Source organism: Geotrypetes seraphini, chromosome 1 (assembly GCF_902459505.1).
Source record: "Geotrypetes seraphini chromosome 1, aGeoSer1.1, whole genome shotgun sequence".
NCBI lineage: Eukaryota > Metazoa > Chordata > Amphibia > Gymnophiona > Dermophiidae > Geotrypetes > Geotrypetes seraphini.
In genome coordinates, this window is record NC_047084.1 from 305933726 (window position 1) to 305956985 (window position 23260).

The 23260-nt window shown below is 43.9% G+C and overlaps 1 protein-coding gene across 1 annotated transcript in view; it reads left to right on the plus strand.

The window, feature by feature from the left end:
* M1AP (meiosis 1 associated protein) overlaps window positions 1-21879 on the plus strand; it is a 55156-nt gene extending 33277 nt beyond the window's left edge. Inside the window, exons 4-9 of the mRNA XM_033959973.1 lie at window positions 6715-6882; window positions 11208-11370; window positions 13132-13273; window positions 14298-14504; window positions 18429-18581; window positions 21518-21879. Coding sequence (XP_033815864.1) covers window positions 6715-6882; window positions 11208-11370; window positions 13132-13273; window positions 14298-14504; window positions 18429-18581; window positions 21518-21673 — 989 coding nt within the window. The 3' untranslated portion in view covers window positions 21674-21879. The remainder of the gene's footprint in view (window positions 1-6714; window positions 6883-11207; window positions 11371-13131; window positions 13274-14297; window positions 14505-18428; window positions 18582-21517) is intronic.
* The last annotated feature ends 1381 nt before the right edge of the window (window positions 21880-23260 follow it).

Sequence of the window (23260 nt, forward strand, 5' to 3'; positions counted from 1 at the left end):
TTTCCCTTTCTCTTCCAGGACCGGTCTTGCTGTCTTGTTATGGCGGCTGGGTTTCCATGGCAACCCTGCTCGCGGGTCTGTGAATGTCGGGCCCTAATGTTATTTCCTCCTATTTGAAGCTGTCCGGGTCTGGCGGCGCCGTGTCGGTTGGAACCGGGGAGGCGGGGTCTGGCTCGGTAGGTGGTGGAAGAAGGCTGGGTAGCCGCTCGATGGATCGCAAAAAAAGGAAGAGGGGCTGGGCACTCGGAGAAGGGAGCCGTTTTAAAAGGCACCCCCGCGGCTCCTCTCATGCGCTGCAGTTGCGTCTGGCGGCGCTGTGTAGCGGGGAGGCGGGGCCTCAGCACCGGTCGGGCGGCTCGCACCGCCGGCCCCCAGGAACCCGAGGCCAGCGGCGGGGGAGGCAGGGACATGCCTGGTGTGCCATGGTGCAGGAGGAACGGAGATCGTCGTCTGGCTGCGGTCCGGCTTGTGGAGGCGATCGGGTGGTGACGTATTCGCGCGCATGCGCACTCCTTCGGCCACAGACCTACAGCGCACGAAACACGCAAATAGAAGTGCGCATGCGCGAGTTAGCCTTTTATTATATAGGACTAAACATTTGCAGGGATGGCGAAGATAAAAAGTGCCTCCAAGAGCTAAAACTCCAGGTTTTAGTAATAAGAACTCTCTTCTATGCCTCTGTGTCTTCTGCCAAATCTGGGAACATTTGTATCTTAAGATCAAGAAACTTTTTCTCTTTATTTTTGAAGAATAATCTCAGAAGCCAATTTTTATCCAAATAGCTAAGGTCACAATCAGTGTTGCAGGTATTGCACTTTCTTTATCTGACAATTCAAATAATGCAGACACATCAATTGGATCTTGGTTCCTTTCCTGCTGAACTTGATTTTTATTCGGCAAGTAATAGACCTGGGTGAAAGGAGGCATTGAATCTTTCGGAACTTCTAATATCTCCAACAAATAGCGTTTTAACATTTCTCTTGGAGTAACTGTTAAGATTCGGGGAAAATTAATCAATCTAAGATTATTATTCCTGGAGAAATTTTCAAATGTCTCTATCTTCCTTCTTAAATTAACATTATCCTTAATTAGAGTCTCTTGAAGTAATTTGGAAGACTTAAGTTGATCTTTAATATTCTGAATATCTAATTTTGATTCACCCAGGTCTTGTTTTATCTGGAGAACTTCTTTGTCCTGAGATTTTATTTTCGCCTCGATTTGAAAATAATTAGCGTTCACTGTTCTGACCAAATTGGCAGTCAGATCCCACAGAGCTTCCAAAGTCACTTCTTGGGGCTTTACAATATTAAAAGTCTGCAAATCTGGTAACGAAAGGTTAGGCTCACCAACCAAAGGTTTCTCTCCTCCACGTTCCTCCTGGGTCGGTACTGAGTCTAGTGTTGTAACATCCTCGTGGGCATTCAGGCTCTGCTGCAAAATCGAAGAACCTGAGTCGTTGTTTGTCTCGCTGTCCCCGGGAACCTGGGGGGGAAACCGCATGTTGACTTCCGACTGCCTTTCCACCCCCAGGGAGCTAGTGGCACGGGGATTGGGAGGAGGAGCTCTCACGTCGGGGCTCAACGCCCGAAACAACGCCTCCATTCCGTCTCCCGGAAGCGTCTCAGGCAGTGGCAACGCCGACGTTCCTATGGCGCCCTGCATACGCCTCAGCAAGTCTTCAATATTGCCGGAGGAGACCACTCCAGGGCGCCGCGAGGTTCCAGGGACACCCTTCCCTCTCCTCTTCGGCATGACTGCTATTCACCAAACGAAAACCGCAGGGAAGAAAAGTTTCAGAAGATTATTATTATTATTACTATGTTCTTGTATACCGCCATACCCAGTGAGTTCTAGGCGGTTCACATCAATTAATTAAGATCTGATTTGAACACGGATTTACAACATTTTGTCGGAATTACAAGCAACGAGGAAGGATATGTTGGAACACATTAGCAGAAAGATGAGACTAGTGGGCAGTTGCTCAGCAAACTGTGTCCACGGCCATCTTGGATCCAGTTCCCTCAGAACAGTCTATGTCCCGCCTGCCAAGCAATGTCATCATAATGGCAGGGTTTAAAGAGAAGAGGTCAGATTGAAGTCACAGATAAGTATGCATGATGAGCCCATCATCGCCTCTGCCAAGGACTGGGGTTAGAGCAGGATCTGTCTGGATTAGAAGCAAAGAGGTGAAGAATAGCAAACAATACTAAAAGAGAAAAACAGAGAAGAGAGAAAGACAAAGAAGGACTGTTGGAAAAAGCAGATTGACTGGAGTGGAGGAGTGCCGTCGTGGTTAGAGCAGCTGCCTCAGCACCCTGAGATTGTGAGTTTGATTCCCATTGCAGCTCCTTGTAACTCTGGGCAAGTCATTTAACACTTCATTGTCCCAGGTACAAAAATAAGTACCTGTCTATAATATACTGTATAAACCACTTTGATTGTAACCACACAGAAAAAGCAGTATATCAAGTCCCACCTTTTTACCTTTGTTATTATTACATACATATTTCTTTAAGTTGTAGATTTAAAAAGTAAGTGAAGCTATAAGTAAGCTCTTGAAAAGTGAACTTGCAGAGCTATTGTCAGTAATTTGTCATTTATCTTTAAAATCCAGCATCAGACTGGAAGATTGGAGGATGGCCAATGTAATGCCAATTTATAAAAAGGGTTCCAGAGGTGATCCAGGAACTTATAAACTAGTGAATTTGACGTTGGTGTCGGGCAAAATGGTAGAGACTATTATAAAGAGCCGGGGGGGGGGGTCGCAGGTCGGCGGGTCCGATCAGGGGTTCTGGGGGGGGCAGTCATTGGGGGGGAGGGGGGTTGTGTCGCGGGCAGGAGGGCCTGGGATCCCTCCTGCCCGTATTGTTGTGGGGGGTGGGGGGTAGGGAGTCGCCGGGGCCAGGAAGGCTTGGGCTCCCTCCTGGCCCAATCCAGTAGGGGGGGTCGCCGGGGCCAGGAGAGCTTGGGCTCCCTCCTGGCCTGTTCGTACTCGGCGGGGGGGAGCAACGATCACCGGGGCAAGAGGGCTTGGGCTCCCTCTTGCCCTGATGTTGTCGGGGGGGGGGGGGGGGGGGGTCGCGTTTTGATGAGGCAAAAGGGCTTGGGCTCTCTCTTACCCCGATGTTGTGTGTATGTGGGGGGGGGTGATGCATCGCGACAGGAGAGATGCCTCATCTCCCCTACCGCGATGCCATCACTCCTCTACCCGAGCTGCTGCGACCCACGGCAGAAGAGATAGGGTAGATGCTTGCAGTGGGTAGGTTGCTGGGCTGTTGAACTGATGGCGCCAGCGGCCATCAGTTCAGCGGCCCCTTTTTGGGCACTTAGACCTGGTTTGACTTCGTCTAAGTCAAAAAGGTCTAAGTGCCGACTAGGCAACCTGTAAATGTTTTGGTTATACCTGTTGTACGCCTAGGTGTAGGTTGGCCCACCTCCCGCCCACTGCCCACCCTTTCCCCTCCTCTAAACGCACCTCTTTTCTCTCTGTTTAGGGGAAAAGCCTAAGCTGTTTTTAGATACATCTATAAACCAGCTTTGGTTATGGGTACTTGGACGATCAGGTTTTTTGATCGTCCAAGTAGCCATTTAGGACACTTTTTAGACGTTTGGTTTTTTTTTTGATTATGAACCCCACAGGCTCCAAAAAGTTCCTCGATCGCCTATTTTTTAAAAAAAAATCTATGCCGGCCCTGAGGTCCAGCACTTTTCAGGTTCCCTGGCTGCGCTCAGTGGTTTAAAAAGCAGATCCACCTTCATTAAAAAAATAGAAGAAGAAAAAAAAAACCCAACTCCGATGGCCCAGAGGTCCAGTGCATATTCAGACCATCTACAGATGGTCTGCGCATGCGCGGGGATCATTATAGAGCGATCCGTGCCTATAGATGGGGGCATTCCTCCAATTGCCCTCATCTGTGTGTTGGAGTTTGCTGAATTTGTCAGACCTGCCCATATTGGGCCTGATCGGGCAGGTTAGTGAATCCAGGCCTATATACAGAATTTGGGGGGTTAGCACGGAAATGCAAGGGGGCATAGATGTGGGCGGGTCCCCATTTATATGCATAATTTAGAGAATACTGTCAGTTACATGCTGAGTTGCCGTTTTTATGCCTGTTATTGACAAAGCTGAGAGGGACATCCAGTGGCAAAATGTTCGTACTGCAAATGTATTCCTTGGACAGCACAGAAATTCAGCTTACAGGCAAAGCCTCTGTTTTTCTGTAGTAAGGTTAAGATAAGTCATTGTCTTTTGAAACTGTATAGACGTTGTGCAGATTATTTGCATAAATTTACATAAAATTGTACATGGCTTGATCTGCATAAATGCCAGTTTAAAACAGAAAAATAGATGTGTGGAAGTCTGTCTGACAGTTTGCCCCTTCTTTGCCCCTCCCTCCAATTGCCACATTAACCCCTGATTCTTCCCTCATCAGGAGTGGTACCGGAGGACTGGAGAAGGGCAGATGTCCTTCTCCACAAAAGTGGAAGTAAGGAAGAGGTAGTGTACTAAAGGCCCATATGTCTGATTTCTGTGGTAAGTAAATTAATGGAAACACTTTTAAAACAAATAGTGAAGTTTCTGGAATACAGTGGATTACAGGACCCGAGGAAACATGGATTCACTAAAATCAGGTCTTGTCAGTCAAATCTGATCAATTTCTTTGATTGAGTGACCAGAGAAATGGATAGAGGAAGAATGCTAGATATGGTGTATTTAGATTTTCCAATGAAACGAAAACAAAAAACTGGATACAGATGTTCTGGAGATAATTTATTATACACTGACATATAAAAACATGAAAATTCAATTAAAAAAGTACAATGATAAAAAATACAGTACTTTTTTAATAGAATTTTCATGTTTTTATATGTCAGTGTATAATAAATTATCTCCAGAACATCTGTATCCACAGTTTTTTGTTTTTGTTTTCATCGGTGGATTGTTTTCACTGTGGATCATTGGGTCTCCCCATTTTTCTTTGTTGTATTTAGATTTTCGCAAAGCCTTTGATACTGTTCCACTTAGACTTCTAATAAATAAATTGAGTGCCCTCAGTATGGACCTTAAGGTGACTGACTAGGTTAGGAACTGGTTGAATGGAAGGTGACAGAGGGTGGTGGTCAATAGAGATTGTTCTGAGGAAAGGGATGTTATCAGTGGTGTGTCACAAGGTTTGGTTCTTGGGTCTGTTCTTTTTAACATTTTTGTAAGCAATATTGCTGAAGGGCTGATACCAAAGTCTGCAACAGAGTAGTGTGTGGCGCAGTGGTTGGATCTACAGCCTCAGCACCCTGGGGTTGTGGGTTCAAACCCCGCACTGCTCCTTGTGACATAGATTGTGAGCCCACCGGGACAGAGAGGGAAAAAATGTTTGAGTACCTGATTGTAAAAACCGCTTAGATAACCTTGATAGGCGGTATATAAAATCCTAATAAAACTAAATTAATAATGTCCCTGGTGGTATGGATAACACGAGGAAGGACTTAGCGAAGCTTGAGAAATGGTCCGGAATTTGGCAGCTAGGATTTAATGCTAAGAAATGCAAGGTTATGCTTTTACATAGTAACATAGTGAATGACAGCAGATAAAAGACCTGCATGGTCCATCCAGTCTGCCCAGCATATTCATCATCTAGTAAAGTATTCATTATACTTGCTTAGTTCCTCTAATATGTCCTCCCCTATGCACCCCCCCCCCCACACACACACACAATAAGCAAGATTTGCAAAAACCCGAGAGAATGGTACAGTTTAGGGGGTGAAGAACTTTTGTGCACAAAAGAGGAGCGGGACTTGGGTGTGATAGTATGTGATTATCTTAAGGTGGCCAAATAGGTTAGAAAAGCAACTATGAAAAGTAGAGTGATGCTTGGGTGCCTAGGGAGAAGAATGGCCAGTAGGGAAAAGGAGGTATTGATGCCCCATAAGACTCTGGGGAGACCTCATTTAGAATATTGTGTACAATTCTGGAGACCACACCTTCAAAAAGATATAAACAGGATGGAGTCGTTCTAGAGAAAAGCTACTAAAATGATCGGTGGTCATAAGACATATGGTGACAGACTTAAAGATCTCAATATGTATCCTTTTGAGGAAAGGCCGGAGATAGGAGACATGATAGAGACGTTTAAATGCCTATGTGGCATAAATGCGCATGAGGTGAGTCTCTTTCAATTGAAAGAAAACTCTGGAATGAGGGAGAATAGGACATAGGTGAGAAGGGATAGATTCAAAAGTAACCTCAGAAAATACTTTTTCACCTAATGGGTGGTGAAGAGTGGTGTACCAAGAGGAGGATGGGGGGTGATCCACTCCGGGTGCAAGCACTAAGAAGGTGCAGCCGGCACACTGGCACCTTCTGCTGCTGCTGCTGTTGTTTTCCTGAACTAGAAGCAGTGGTAGTAGACTTAAATGCAGCCATTGCGGGACCTTCAGGCACCCCTCATGACTGCCGGTCCACCCACTCTGATGTCACTTCCTTTTGGAGCAGAGCTGGCCTCAGCCAGCCTCTTAACATATCCTATCTGGTCAGGGAGCACAGCAGAGGTGGCTATAAAAGGTACCACAAGTTGCAAAGAACGTCGTCTATCTTGCACTGTTTCGGAGAAAGGGTTTGAGTGAGGATGAGAACTTCCTGCCTGTGCAGACACCAGAGTTTTAGTTTGCCATTGTTTTGAACATACCTCAAGAGGTTCATGTCATTTTCCCTTGCAGAGCCTTCTCTTCCTGGGACAGATATTGAACTCCAGACCATAGAGAATGACGTGATAAGCATAGAAACCTTCTTCAAAGCCTGGTTGCATGACAGTGGAATTGACAAGGAGCACCTTCACCTTTTGTTTCCTTCAGGCTGCCTCTCGGTCACTTCCAGCACCAGCCCAGGTAAGTTCCCATCACATATATAGCTCCTGCTGTTGTAACGTTCACAAGCTGGGCCTAGTCCGTCTGTGTTTACCTGGACATGAGTTTTCAGCATCTATTCATACTATATGTAAGTGTGTTTGAGTGTAATATAGCGGAAGGGGCTTGTCCATCTCTCTGACTGCACATCCAATGGCAAATTTGGGGCCAAAATATAGGGTGCAGAGTGTGAATTCTATAATGGCTTCTGTGCGCCTAGATTCTGTTATACAACAGAGTATAAGACCCTGATTCTATAAAAGGCGCCTACTGAGTTAGGCAGCTAACTTAAATTGGTTAATTGGTGCTGAAAATTGAAAGCACCATTAAAAACAGATTAAAAACAAAAAATAATTAGCCAGTAGGCACCTAACATGATAGGTGCCTACCACCTCACTGTACGCATCTACACTGAGGTACCTACTGGCACCTAACCGCACCTACATAGAAAGTAGGCGTGGTTAGGGGCAGAGTTTGGGCATGGATTGAGTTAGATGCTGTTACATTAGGCCATGAAAACCCTGGTTTAATATACCAGCGTCTAGCATTATGACGCCTACCGGTGCCCAAGTTGATTTAGGCACTGCTAAGCCTGATTCTACATACAGCACCTAACTTTGATTGACTTGTGGTAGGTGCTGCTTTGCTAGGGACAAAACCCAATCCATATTTCAAAACTTGGATCTGAGCATCAGAAAGAGCGGTAGTATATATATTAATTATTGTTGACGTAGGTTCGTTCTTGTTCTCACGTTTGGTCCTTGCGGGTCTCGAAGCTTTTGGAAATGTTTTCCTCTCCTTTTTGTCTGGTCTGTCTGTCTAGAGGTAGTATTTCCTTCAGCACCTCAAATGCTATTGTCTTGTTTGTATTTCTAGGCATAATTTTATTTTTATTATTGTAATTCCCTGTTTTCTTCATCCAATTGTACACCTTATCCTCCTGGCAATCGCGTTCGTCTCATTTAAATTTTTTCACTTTGGTTAGTTTTGAAGAATCTTTAAATTTGGATAAGGTATCACCAAGGCTTTCCGTTTCTGTATATGGTCTTCTGTCTCCTGTTGTTCTTGTTGGATCATTCCTTCTGTGTTCTTTATTTTGTCTTTTATTTCATTCTCCAAATTAGCCGTTGTCTCTACTAGCAGAATCATCAGGTCACGGCTGCATCTATTTAGAATCGCTGTCCATTGAGCCATAAACGTTTTATCCATTGTGAACATCTTCGGCTCTTTCAAAATTCGAAGTCCTCTCGGTATCATTGATCTCCGCAGATACTGAACGAGAGTACTTTCGTGTAGTTCAGCTCAAATTAGCCTCTTCCATGCTACCTTCGATGACGATTTTGGTGCTATTGGTCTGTGTGTTAAAACTAAATACACACAGCAGCACCACCAAGTTCTGTTAGTAGTTATCTTAAGATACTTTTGTGTGATGAGTAATACTGCTACTATCTTAAGAAAGCTATTTGATAAAACCTTTTTACACCTATGGACTGGCGGAAATAAAAAGAATTATTTTGTGGTCTGTGGACTGACAGTTGAAGAACACTGGGCTAAGCCGTAGTCCAGACCCCGCCCATGTCCGCCCAATCTCCGCCTCAGACCCCGCCCCCATAATAGTACTAATTGTAACACTATTTTTTACATTTATATTTCATATATACACACAATATAATCTTATTAACAACACATAATGGTTAACCACAAAATTAAACTACACAAAGCAGACTGTATGCTTTTCAACATTCATTCCTACCAGAACACAGATAGCCCCTATGCAAATACGGGACCAAAAACTAAAAGTACTAATATATACAAACAAACCCTAAGATGCAACACTCTGCATGCAGTACAACCCCAGAAAAAAAGAAACAAATGGATTTCTTCCTGAACAGTGCAAAATACAGACAGCAGATGTAAATTCTCAGACACAATTCAATCACTAAATTAAAAAATAAAATCATTCCTTCTACCTTTGTTATCTCCCATCCTCCTTCTGGCCTGCTCCCCCCTGGCCGTTTTATGCCACCCCTTGTGTTATCTTCGGGCCGGCTCCTTCTTCCTCACTGCTACAGTGCTTCAGCTGCAACTTTTGCAAGTGCAGTGCAGTCTCTTTCTGGAGTTTCAGCTCTTCCAAGTGCTTCAGGAGCCTGCCTCTGTGCTCCTCCACGCCCCTGATGTAGCCAGCTGCAAAGTTTTGTACCTCCAGTCTTCACATGCTCCCCAATTGCTTTACTGACATTCTCAATTTCGTGTACTACCCCTACCAGTGTTCCCACATGGGGCTGAGTACATTTTAGGAGCACCCTCATATAGTCCCCAAGTGTGTAGATGATGTTGCTGGCGAAATTGTAGGCATGCTTGCGGGCTGCAGCTCCTCGCGCGTCCCGCACCTCATCTGGAAGCTTTCCCTCTGACGTTGGGACGTCTGAGAGAAGGCTTCTGGTTCAGGCACAGGATGCCTGTAGGAGCTGCTGCCCGCGGCTTTGTGTACTGCGACCGACTGAAGATAACTGCCGCATCGATCACACCACGGACCGGCGGTTGAAGAACATTGTCTTGGGTCCGATGCACGTGTCGGCCCTGCAGACCATCAGGAAATTTCTGCGGACTGGCACCAGTCCACGGATCAGTAGTTGAAGAACGCTGGCCTAGAATATATGTGTAAACAAAACTAGACAGCAGTGGCAGTGGAGGGGGGTAGGGAGGAGACCATGATCTCTGGATGCTAGCCTGGAAGGCAGCGAGGAGCAGCTGAAAGGTCAAGAAGACAAAAGAATGGGGTCTTTGTGACATGGTGTGTACTAGGGGTGGGGTACAAATATAAACATTGCCCCCCCCCCCTCCAGGTGCTGGAGGCCCATGGTATGCCACTGCTAGACAGAGTAATAATAATAATAATAATAATAACAGCTTATATACCATGAAGTTCTATGCGGTTTACAAAGATTAAGCAAAGGTACAAATTGATTGACTTTAAGAGGGGAAGAAGAAAGAGGGTTAATAGGACAGGAAATTCATTTTTGAGGAGAGAGTGATCAATAGAACAAGTTAATCGCTATAGAGGGGAGAGAGAAGAGAGGATCAGTTGTCTAGATTCTTTAGGAACAGGTGTGTTTTCAGACGTTTCCTAAATTCCTCATAAGTAGTGGGTGAAAGCAATTGTTCTAGGTCTTTACCCCATGATGCTGCTTGGTGCGAGAGAAGATGTTCATGGTGTTTTTTCAGTTTACAACCTCTCACTGGGGGGGAAACGAAGTTGGAATGTGAACTTCTCTTGTGTCTGTTGGCTGAAAAGACGAAAAGGTCAGTTATATATTTAGGGGCAAGTCCGTGTAGTGCTTTGAAGCAGAAGCAGGCAAATTTAAACTTTACGCGCGCCTCCAGTGGCAGCCAATGCACTACCAGTAATAGGATGTCACGTGGTCAAACTTCCTCAGCCCAAAGATCAGTTTGACCGCTGCATTTTGCATCAATTGTAAACGCTGCATGTTCTTTTGGGAAATTGCTAAATAGGCGATGTTACAGTAGTCAAGTAGATTCAGTATGAGGGATTGGACTAGGGTTCTAAATGCCGCTGTATCGAAATAAGCTTTAATGGATCTGAGTTTCCAGAGAGTGAAAAATCCCTTTCTGATCAAGGAGTCCACCTGATCTCTCATGGTTAGGCACTGATCCAAAGTTACATCTAGTATCTTTATGGTAGGTTGGATAGGGTAATTAAGATTATTGATACATAGTGGTGATTTGGTGTCAAGCGGATGTGGTGAAGCAAATGAGATCTCAACTAATGGTCTGTAGTGTTGGATTTCCTGCTGTTTACACTTCTTGTGTTCTGTAGCATTTCATTGACCTCCCACCAAACTGTGTCCCACTATTTAGCAACCTTGATATCACTAGATATGATGACCCTCAGATCCCACATCTATTTGGTGATTGACAATATCTCACCCTGGGCTTCTTTCTTCCAGATGTTGTTCATAACTTCCTGTTAACCCCTGGGGATGCCCTTAAGAAAAATAATATTGATGTTTTACTTTAGCCAATTCATTTTAAGAAACTATGGTGGTTCTATTGTCCTGCACTAGGAGGAACAGTCCCACTTCTTGATGAAAAGAAATGGCACTTTTTCAGTTCTGCTCCATGTAGATTGATGGGTGTCAATGGAGCGCTACATCTTGTTCTACATTCCTGCTACTTTATGAAACTGGCTCACAAAGTGGCTAATAGAAGATACAGTTCTCTGTTGTCCTATATCCATATCACAAACAGATTCTCATTTTTTCATTCTTTGTGATCTTTTGCTCCAGTGTGTGTGAAATGTGACCTCCAGGAGAGGCTCCTAGATCCAGCTCTGCTTCCCAGCACAGCCTCTGAGGGAGCTGGAAAGGCAGGCAGTGGCAGAGATGTAAACACTTCTTACAAGTTGACACCTGGGCAGATGACATCGCCCTTCAAACTCCAAATCATGAAGTACGTGGTGCTATAGATACAGATACACTCAGAAAATAAACCTAGCCATTATGCAGGGAATATATCGCACACTAAAAGGTGCAGAGTCATGTGTTGAAAAAGAAAGGCGCACCCCATTCCCTTTCTAAATGGCAACTAGTTTAAAATATGGAAAAGGAATTACTAATAAAATATATGTAAATATAATTACTTTTCATAAATTAAATTAGTATAGGGTAGGGGTAGGCAATTCCGGTCCGCGAGAGCCGGAACCAGGTCAAGTTTTCAGGACATCCACAATAAATATGCATGAGATAGAACATAAGAACATAAGAAGTTGCCTCCTCTGAGTCAGACCAGCCTAATTGCCTGAACAGTGTCCATGACTAATTTTGTAACTGCCTCTAATCCTCTAATTCTATCCCTATTACCTACCTCTACTCCTATCTGTACCCCTCAATCCCTTTGTCCTCCAGGTACCTCAAGGTGCATCTCAAGGAGGCAGTGCAAGCAAATCCATCTCATACATATTTATTGTAGATATCCTGAAAACCTGACCTGGCTCTGGCTCTTAAGGGCCGGAATTGCCTACCCCTGGTATAGGGAAAACGCTTAAAAAAAGGTATTGGTGTGATTATAGCACGTAAAAACACAACCATCGAAAATGCAAAAAACCAGGTGACTTTTACTTTTATTGTCTAGAACAGGGGTAGGCAATTCCAGTCCTCGAGAGCTGGACCCAGGTCAGGTTTTCAGGATATCCACAAGTCAGGTTTTCAGGATATCCACAATGAATATGTATGAGATGAATTTGCATGCACTGCCTCCTTGAGATGCAAATCTATCTCATGCATATTTATTGTAGATATCCTGAAAACCTGACCTGGCTCTGGCTCTCGAGGACCGGAATTGCCTACCCCAGTTCTAGAATACTCTCTTTACTCCACCTGGCACATAGTACAATTAAGTTACCATTAACAGTTGCTGGGATTGATCTTTGTCTCTGCTACACTCAACCTTGTTTTAGGAAAGAAGGAGGTGCAAAGATAATCAATGCACTGCAAGCAGGGACAGATTTCCCAATAGGCAGACTAGATACAGTCTCACCAGACATCATCCTGTCCAGGGTTACCATATTTTGGGCCACAAAACCCTGGACACATGGCCCCACCCTGGTCCACCTTTGGCTCCACCCCATTCTGCCTCAGCCCCTCCTAGTTTAGCCTCCAGCCCCGTCCTCACAAACCTCCTCTCTTCTTTCCTGACAAGCTCCAGCCGTGTCTGGAGGGCTTGGAGCATGTGCGGACATGTGTGACATCATCCACGCATGCTCCGAGGTCCCTCCAGATGAGGCCGGAGCTCGCCGGGGCTTTCCAAAACCCAGACGAACTGCTGGGTTTTGGAAAGTCCATCCGGGCACCTGGACAGTCCTTCTTAAAAAGGACATGTTTAGGTTTTCCCGGATGTCTGGTAACCCTAATCCTATCACAGGAAGTGATACTTCTGCACAGCCTTGGGACTTATTTTACTACTGCTGCTACATTTTACACCAGTTGATGTAACTTTGAGAAGGGATGAACCTTGTAGGCCATCGTAACTCTTAATTTCAAAAGAGGGCTTCCCCAGGACACTATGATTTCAGAGGCGCCTCCTTATTCTTCAGCTGGAGGGAACCACCTGGCTCTCCCAGTGTTTGGTGGCAACCAGAGAATTAAATTCATCACTGGCCTTAAGATACAACTTTTCAGAAGCAGTGATTGGTGATTTATGCTTCTTTTGAAGGGCTGTAAAGTCGAACGGTGTATGTGAATCTGTACTGTATGGATTGCCTTTGATCATCAAACCAACCATCTGTTGGCAGCTGGACTGGGATGAGCTTGAGACTAACCAACAAAACTTCCATGCTCTTTGCCATTGCTTGCTGGTAGGTACAGCTCCAAGCCCCTGCCTAACAGGGTGCCTAAATCTAATCTCTGCGGCCTGACTGCAGGAGATCTTCCTATTCCAGTGCAAACATTACTGAGACGTTCTCCATCAAACAGAGGAGTGTAAGAAGTTCAGAGATCCTGTAACCTTCTAGTAGAGAGGACCTTCAGTTCATGGGGAAAGTTATCATTGTGGGCTGTCGTTAAGAGGGGCTAATTCATGCTGTTTTCTATTATGTATTTGTATGGGAAAGCCTACTGTAACTTCTCAAAGTAATGTTTTAGACCAGTGGTTCCCAACCACCAGGCCAATCGGGTTTTCAGGCTAGCCCTAATGAATATGCATGAGATAAATTTGTATATAGTGGAAGTGACAGACATGCAAATCCGCTCCATGCATATTCATTAGGGCTATCCTGAAAACCCGACTGGCCTGGTGGTCCTCCAGGACAGGGTTGGGAACCACTGTTTTAGACTATCTGGAACCTGCCTAAAACCCTTCTTGTGAGGATTTGGCAGGATATAAGACTGTAACATAACACAGATCCCATTTTATGCAATGACCTGGGTTAATAGTGAAATAACACATCTTAAATGGTAACCGAGATTGATAATTTCCCTCTTAATATGTCTCCTGAAAGAAACCCAGTTTCACTGGCATACCACCATGCAGGGGAGGAGGGAAGGATAATGGTTACAGAACAGCTTTGCAGTTATTACCATATTCTGTAGTGCTTTCATAGATGTCTATCACCCATATGTTGGACACACCTATTCCCCTATCTTTATCTTCTGAGATCACACAAAATAGTATAACCTCAGGTGTCTAGTGACCCTTGAGAGGTTGTATCCTGCCTCCCAGCTATAGGAAACCACTGCACAGGAGAGAGTATGGAAGAGCATGAACATTGTGCAGGACATGCCAGCTTACTTTCTGTGTCATTCCTAGCAGTGATGAAACCTCGTACTAGCAGATGGTGTCTAGAGTCTTTACAAGTGCCACATACTTCTTGTATGTTTCAGAAGAGAGACTGGGTGCTGGTGGCCAAGAGTGAGCCCCTATCTGCAGGTCGAAGCTGGAGCATCACTGTTCACACTTACTACATCATCATGCCCTCTGCCTCATTCACGCTGCTGGCCAAACCCCTAGCAGTGAGAGAACTGCTGCTACCATGTGATATCCCAGCCATACCCGAGGAGCCACCAGAGATGGCATTGCACAAGATGGAGGTAAAAAAAAACAAAAAACCCTCAAACTTTTTGCTACTGTTGTCAGTGTGATATTCCAGGAAGTGTCAGAGACAGTGAAGCCAATCCTTGGTAAAACATGAGAAAATACTGCTTTTTTTTACAGGGTGTTCTGCCTCTGCCATAGTCTGCACACAGTTGCAGATTATAATCTAAAAACAGGACTAAACCCAGAAATGTCCTGCATAGATTTGATCTCTGTAAAAGAACCTGGAGATATTTACAAGAAAACCAGTGTCAGGGAAATAGTGTGAGGATGAAACAAGCCTTGAGATCAATGAGCTATTACTGTGGTGCAGAGTCACAGAACCAAGGGATGGGTGGATGAGCAGTGTCAGTGTAATCCGAGTCTAAGTGAAATAATAGCACAGGTGGTATGTGGAGTTCACCATACAATTCAGGGAGAAAAAGCCACAACCAGAGAAAAGTTGTCCTACTGACTTTTACTCTGCAGTTTCATATTCATGTGGCGTTATGAGTATATCATCAAATTATGAAAGAGTGGTGTAAGTACACAAAGATTTTCAGGGAAAAATATCCTCAACAGACATTGAAATGTCTTTAAAAAAAGGGGAGGCATTTAAGAAAACATGAAAGGGTTAAACATTGGCCTTAATCTTTGCATTCTCATTCTGGCTTGCATTGACTTAGCATGTAAGGCCTTGATCTTAGGTCACCTATATAAAGCATATTTTATAAAGGTTACATAAGAATCTGTGCACCTTATTAAAATCAGCTTCCAGATTCACCCCCTAAAGCACACAAATGGAAATGCAGGTATTTACACCTAATCCTGCAGATTTTATAAATTCCATGTGTGCATCTCAGTTCATAAAAACATAAGAAAAGCCTTACGGGGTCAGACCAATGGTCCATCAAGCCCAGTAGCCCGTTCTCACGGTGGCCAATATAGGTCACTAGTACCTGGCCAAAACCCAAGGAGTAGCAATAATCAATGCTACCGATACAGAGCAAGCAGTGGCTTCCCCCATGTCTTTCTCAATAACAGACTATGGACTTTACCTCCAGGAACTTGTCCAAACCTTTCTTAAAACCAGCTATGCTATCCGCTCTTACCACAACCTCTAGCAATGTGTTCCAGAGCTTAACTATTCTCTGAGTGAAAAAAATTTCCTCCTATTGGTTTTAAAAGTATTTCTCTATAACTTCATCGAGTGTTCCCTAGTCTTTGTAATTTTTGACGGAGTGAAAAATCGATCCACTTCAACTCTCCTGAAATCACATGCCTGGAAATTGCCTGTGTGTAATCTTGTAAGCATAAATACATATATTGGCATAAAGAGCTGTGCAGTTTTTTAAAAGGTCTTTTCTGTACATAAGGCCAGCTACGTATATGTATAGAAAATCCTTTATAAAATTATTCTCCTCCCCCAAAAATGTATTTCTGTTTTTTCACAACCCCTAATTTATATTAAGATTTTTAAACAAATATACTTGGTGTCTGCAGTCAGTGAAAGACATTTTGCTATAGGTAGTTGTTTGTTTTAGAGCAGGGTCTCAAAGTCCCTCCTTGAGGGCCACAATCCAGTCGGGTTTTCAGGATTTCCCCAATGAATATGCATGAGATCTATGTGCATGCACTGCTTTCAATGCATATTCATTGGGGAAATCCTGAAAACCCAACTGGATTGTGGCCCTCAAGGAGGGACTTTGAGATCCCTGTTTTAGAGAGATTATATAAAGCATTTTCTGTTACATCCACTCAAGAGTCCGTACGTATTGTGATTAATCCATTCCCGTTCTGAGATCACACAAAATAGTATAACCTCAAGTATCTATTGTCCCTTGAGGGGTTGTATCCTGCCTCCCAGCTACAGAAAACCACTGCACAGGAGAGAGTATGGAAGAGCATGAACATTGTGCAGGATATGCCAGCCAACTTTCTGTGTCATTTCCAGCAATGATGAAACCTTATACTAGCAGGTGGTGATCTTGTGAACCCCTTAAATAGTTCACCAATAGTGAACAGACTCTGTGCACTAGCAGTGCTATATAGACAGAGTGACATGTGAATAGTTCCAGTAATACCTATGTATTGTGAGTTTTAGACTTGGTGAGACGTTAAAAGAGCCAAAGAGACAAACTAGGAAGTGCAGAGTTGGACACGTTGGTTTAGCACTGGCTGGAAGACAGGTTGCTTTATGTGTTCCTGCTGTGGCCCATGGTGGGCCAGATCATTTGCAGAATTGCAACCCAGATTGGCCTCACCGACCATATGTGGATTTAGTATGGCTCCAACGGATAGATATATCAAGCTAACGTTTCTTACGGGGCTACTCAGTCAGGGTCCAATCCACATGGAGAACCCAAATCACTTTGGTCTTACGGCATGGCTATTGAGCACTCTGCCTTAATACACAGGATATTTGAAGGTAGTCATTTCTACTCTCCTTTGAGCTATAAAGCCTTCGACTGGAAGGCTTATCAGCTCTGGTGATTCTTGATCTTCTGCAGGTTGGACTAGAGAAAGACCTGGCAGTGGCATCTCTCAAGGTACAGGTAGCAGGCTTCTTGTGCTTTCGAGTCCGTGTGGGAGAGTGTCTACTTGATCTACTCTCCATACCTTTACCAGATTCTACAGAGTGGACGTGGCAGCTCAGGAGGATACTGCTTATGGGTCCTCGGTCTTGCGGGCAGGCTCATCTGTCCCACCTTAGTCATCTACCACTGCTTTAGTGCGTCATTAAGAGTGCAGACTCCCATGTTTATGTACCAGAATGGAAGATTAGGTTCTTACCAGGTTAATCTTCTTTCTGTTAATACACATAGGAATCTGTACTGCCTGCCCTGTCACTTTCAATGTGCCTGCTTTCTGCCTCAGATAAATCCATAGTCCAGAACTGGAGTTTTTCTCATCATTTGGAAGTGCATGTAACCAAATATGACTAATAAAGCAATAAGTTTGTTGAGTTCCTGAGCTTTGTTTGTGTTTGTGCTAGCTGCACACAGCAGGGTGGTTCGTTGGTACACCTATGTTATTGATTCATGCTAACTATTTTTATTTTTCATGAGTTACAGAGCAAAACAGAAATGTACTATTGTTTCAGAGAAATTTCCTGTGTCCTTCCTTCTACTTTCTTCTGTTATAGTGGATATCGATTGCTGAGGTACAAACTGAAGAGGGCATTATACTCCACTGGTGAAAGAGGAGATGCTGAAAGATGTGATTTACATCCTTCTGCAACAGTTAATGACTAGAGGATATTCACCTAAAGTACAAACTTTTATGTATTTTAACAGAAAGAAGATTATCCATGTAAGAACCTAATCTTCTATTATATTGCTTTTATAAAATATTACCAATTCAAATAGATCAGTATTAGATATACTATTCCCTCTCTCTACTCTTTCCAACCTTCCAAAGTCCTCCCAACCCTCATCTAACCCCTTCCTCTGTAACGTGGCTTAAAGCTTGTACAGGTTATGTGCGACTTACAAATGGAAGAAATAAATAAATAAAATATATATCATATATACTCAAATATAAACTGAGATTTTTGGTCCAAAGAAAAGGACCAAAAATGGGGGTCATGGTTTATATTTGAATCTCTCATCTCTATACCATCTGATGATCCACGTTTCGTCTTCAACCCCACCCCGCCCTCCTACAGTAACCGTCATTTCTTGCTTTCGCCTTCCCATCTGATGACCCACATTTCTTTCTTAATACCCCATCCCCACAGCAACCATTTCGTACCTCCTCTTGCCTCCTCCGCTCCCCCCTCCCCATGACCGGCATTTGTTTTTCAATCCCCTGCCCCCCTGATGGCCAGCATTTGGTTTTTTTTAACTCCCCCCTCCCCCCTCCAATGACTGGCATTTGTTTCTCAAATCTCCCTGCAAGGGCTTTATAAAGAACACAGTGTTTTCTCTTTCTCTGGACAGAATGTTCTTAACAGCCTAGAAGTGGAATCCACATACAACCCACTGAATGTGAGAAGCAACTTGTTCAAGCACTTGAGAGGCCTCCTAAGCAGAGCTCCAGGGCACCGCCATTCACCAGCACAACTCAGAGAGCAGCGTAGTCAGCCTAGACAGGTACAGAGTCTCTGAGCTCCCTTCCTTTCATTATCTAGCTAGAACTCAAATAGCTGGGGGACCGCTTTGATGCAAGGATTGGCAAGGTTTTTCTGCACTACGATAGAACATGATCATTCACTATAGGAGATCTTCTACCTGAGACAAGGCATAGGCAGGACTCATACTGATGTGCATAAGTTATAGAATTCTGTAAGTTATGTATATGCGTGTATCAACAGAACTTAGGCACTCATACACCTACTCTGTGGCTGATGTAAGTGCTCACACCTAACTTATAGGCATATATTTTTGGTATTCTATAAAGAAAAGTAAGCACCTATGAACCTGTCTAAATAGGCTCCTACCAGGTGCCAAATTTTATTATTGAAATTTGGTGAGGAGGAATATCAGACCCAAATATAAGCAAGGGGAATCTAAGCAAGTTAATGAGAAGAAACTGTTAGCACTCAGATAACTGAGTACTGCAGGAGTTTAGGCCTGGCTGCAGTATAGGGCGTCTGTTCTCAGAAGCCGCCTAATTGGCTTTTGAGAATCGCACATGGGTGCCCTATACAGAATTGCCCTAAGCCACCTAACCACCACTCTAACCGGTGCCCATATTACAGGCGCCGGTTAGAGAATCACATTGCCGCTGAACTGATGGTGGCAAGGGATCTCCCCCCTGCCCCCTGCACAAAGACTACTGGCAAGAGAGATGCCCAATCCCTCCTGCTGAGACCCCCAAAGCCGGCCCCCCCACTCTGAATGTCCGCGACAGGAAGAGTGCCCAATTCTTCCTGTTGCCACCCCACTGGCACATTCTCCAGCAAGAGGGATGCCAAGTCCCTCCTGTCGGACATCTCCCCATCCCCTGTAATGACCGTGCCCATGAAAGACCCACTCATCCACGAAGGTAGGCCGCCGACTCTCCAGCCTAGCCATATTCCCCCAACCCAGCTGCAATCACCCCACCTAGCTTAGCTGGGACTCCCCAACCTTTAGTAGTTGGCCAGCCGGCTGGATGCTTCCTCCGTACATCCCGCCTCTATCTGAATAACGGGCCTGCCCCTTCCTGGTGCATTGTGGGATGCACTGGGGAAGGGCCTAAGGGCCTGATTGGCCCAGGTGCCTAAGGCCCCTCCCATAGCTGTTGGAGGTGTCTTCAACGTGAATGGTAAAATCATCACAAATAAGGGAAGAAGATGAAGGTTCAAGAAAGGAGAGCCAGGAGTCAAAGTCAGTGAGAAAGGAAGAAAGGGGCTTAACAGGGGGGTCGGTAAATGACCACTACACAGAGGGGTAGAGTTGCAAATAGTTGGATGAAATGGACTTTGAAGGAAAAAAAGCTGTGCTACAACCTAACAGGATTGCAGCTAACACAGTGAAGGCATTAAGTTAGCATAATGGCAACACTAGTTAAGCATTTCTACTTACTTTCTTTTGAAGAAATATATAGAGCTGTAACTTGGTCTTCATTTACAGATTTGCACTGCACTACTGTTTGGACAATGTATCACAAAGAGACTGTGCATTTGGAAATGCAGTTCTAGATGACTTTTTCAATTAATAAAAAATGCCTATCCCAACAATATACTTAGGCAGGCTGACCTGAGTCAGGCCTACAAAACCTACATGAAAAAAGTCAACCCTCAGCTATGGGATTCTTCACTTATGTGGTTGACTCATCTTGTTTGTCAGCAGAGAAAAAAGAAGCTGCTTACCTGTAACAATGGTTCTCCATAGATTACAGGATAATCAGATATGAGCCTGGATTGTTGATTCCTAGACTCTGCAATAGATTGAGGGAACTTATAAGCTAGTGGCTGTCAACTATTTATGTGGAGGGGCATAATCAAAAGAAATGTCTAAGTCTGATTTGGACGTAGTGTGCTAGTTGTCCAAAGTCGGCAGTGGAAAAATGTCCATTCTCGAAAAGTATATCCAAAATATTATTTTTTCTGAAAATCATCTCTGTACGTTTAGGCTTTTGATCATCCAGCCCACCACTACGACTATCTTTATACCATATTCGTGACCAAATATTTGCCTAAGTCCAAACATGGGAGGGGCCAGCATTGTGATGGACTGGCCACAGAGACATGGCAGTAGGGCACCTTACAGGGCACTGCTGTGAACTTCACAAAAAGGGTGCCACATAAACATCTCACCACAACTCCTTTATAGGTTATGGTGAGCCCCCCCAAAAAAATCCATTATATCCACCTGATTACAACCTCAATAGCCCTTATGGCTGCAGGTGGCACCTTTATGGCAGTAGAGTAGGGTTTTGATGGGCTCACATTTTCCACCATTAATGTAGTAGTTGGAGTGGCTTATGGGCCTGGGTCCTCCTCTCTATAGTTTACTAGCCCACCCCCCGAGACTACTTAAGCAACCTCTAGGCTTTCATTTAGCAGGTGCTGATGTTCCGAAGGCAGGTATATACGTTTTTATTCTGAACTTTGTGGGGGTGAAACAGGTTCAGTGAACATGGGGGGGAGTGTGTGTGTGGGGGGGGTCTTTACTTTGTCCCTGCAGTGGTTATCTGGTCACTTTGGATACCTTTTTGCCACTTATACCTGTCTTTACATCGTCTAACTCACAACGTATGTTTTGCCTAGCAAGTCTCATCAAACCTATTATCCCTGCAGTACAACTAAGTTTAGGTCGGCCCACATCCCGCCCTAACCACTCCTTCAGAAACGCCCCTTTCAGCTCTGGGCACACAGTGGGATTCAGAGGCCTAAAAAGTCCATGGATACATCCCAAAAATGTTTTGATTATTGGCACTTGTCTTTTAGGACGACTTGGGCAGGTTTTTAGACGTGTTTAAGTTTTGATTATGAGCCCCATTGTCTGATTTCTCCTGTAGTCTATGCAGAACCTCCTCTTCTGGTAAAGTTTTCTTTTCACATATGGAATTTTTAAAATGTTTCTGTCTTTTGCTTCCACAGCTGGGCCGACAGATCCAAAGCAAAGCCAAGGCTACTGTAGCTCCTCTACCAATGGTTCACACGCCAGCCCATCCTCCCAAGAGTTTTAGAAATCCCGCACCAACAAAGGACACCTGTAATCTCAGCTTTTTCTCAGATGAGGAAATTGGATTTTGAGGGGTATTTATTAGATTTGTACATTTTGACAAAAGATACCTAGGTCTTTTGTTTCGGGGGCCAAAGTATAAAAGCACTAAACATTTTTCTAAGCTCTAATTTCTGAGTCTGGAGATATTTTATTATGTGATAACCTGCAATACCTGCAGTTTTGGGGGCGGTTCAGAACCCCTGCACTATGTATTCTGCTCATATTTTCAGAAGGTAACTCAGCCTGGAGTGGTTAGCTATTGTTGGTGTTAATGTTGAGCCTTCAGTGCAGAGGCTGTGAAAATCTTTTCTAATTATTTGTAAAAGGTTTAAGGCGGAGGTGTCCAAACCTTGGTCCTCGAGGGCCACAATCTAGTCAGGTTTTGAGGATTTCCTCAGTAAATATGTGTCAGACCTATTTGCATGTAAGCAAATAGATCTCATGCATATTCATTGGGGAAATCCTGAAAACCTGACTGGACGAGCACTGAGATTGGACACCCATGGTTTAAGGAATGCTCACTCTCCCCCCCCCAATTGGCTCAGGCTCCATACATGATTATAGGTATTATTTTCCCAGCAAGGACTACAGCACCCTGTAATGTAGAACAAACACCTTATAGGAAAAAAATACTGGAGTGTGAATAAAGGGATAGATAAAATATTAAGGTTTCAACTATATTTTAGAAGGTTTAATTGGACTCACCCCCCCAAAAAAAAAACCCCCAAAACATTATTACATAGCTGATTAGGCCAAAACGAGACTAGACATACACTGACTTCATCAGTCTTCTAAAAAGTACGTACTATTTACCTGTAACTTAAACAAAAACAAAATACCCTCCCCGCCTATAAAATCTAAAAGACAGTATAATAAGCACTGTTCTTTGCTTATCAAGCCATTAGGTAAATTTATGTTCTTGAATCAGCAAGTAGAGATTAGCCAGGGAAAGAGCCTTTTCCCCTATTCTCCCCCCACAACTACCCAACCTTACTAGCTAAGATCTTTAGGAGAAAACCATTTTTCTATCTGTCCAAAAGCAAGGAGGGCATTCAGCAGGTTTCAGCACATTGTTTTTTCAACTTTGAGTGCCAGATACCTGTTTGATATCTGTTCCTAAGTGCTTTGTGGTAGTTTGCAGAACAAGAAGGCCTAGACACTGATAATTTCTTTCACACGTAAATTAAAGCCACATATGATTTTGTCACTTGGGAAAGGAGAGAATAGGCTTTGTCTCTGTTGTCAGCTATGTGATTAATTTTCCTATTGATAATATCAGAGGAGAACAGTGCTTTTAACCTTTAGACAGATAGGTTACTTTTCTAAATAAATTTATTTGTTTAAATAGTTATATAAGAGAAATGCTAAAATTAACTTCTTTAGATAAATGTATTTTTAGGCTACCTGTAAAATTGGGGTGATTCAGACATCAATAATCTTTATAACAACAACTGATTTTCTGGTATGGTTTCATTATAATTAAAAGTATTTGTGAAGAAACATGCCTTAGGCCCCTCCCTGTGCATCACATGATGTACCAGGGAGAGGAAGGCCTGCCATTTTGGACTTGCGGGCCTCGAGGCAGGAGGGGCCAAGCTTCCTTCCTGCTCCTGACT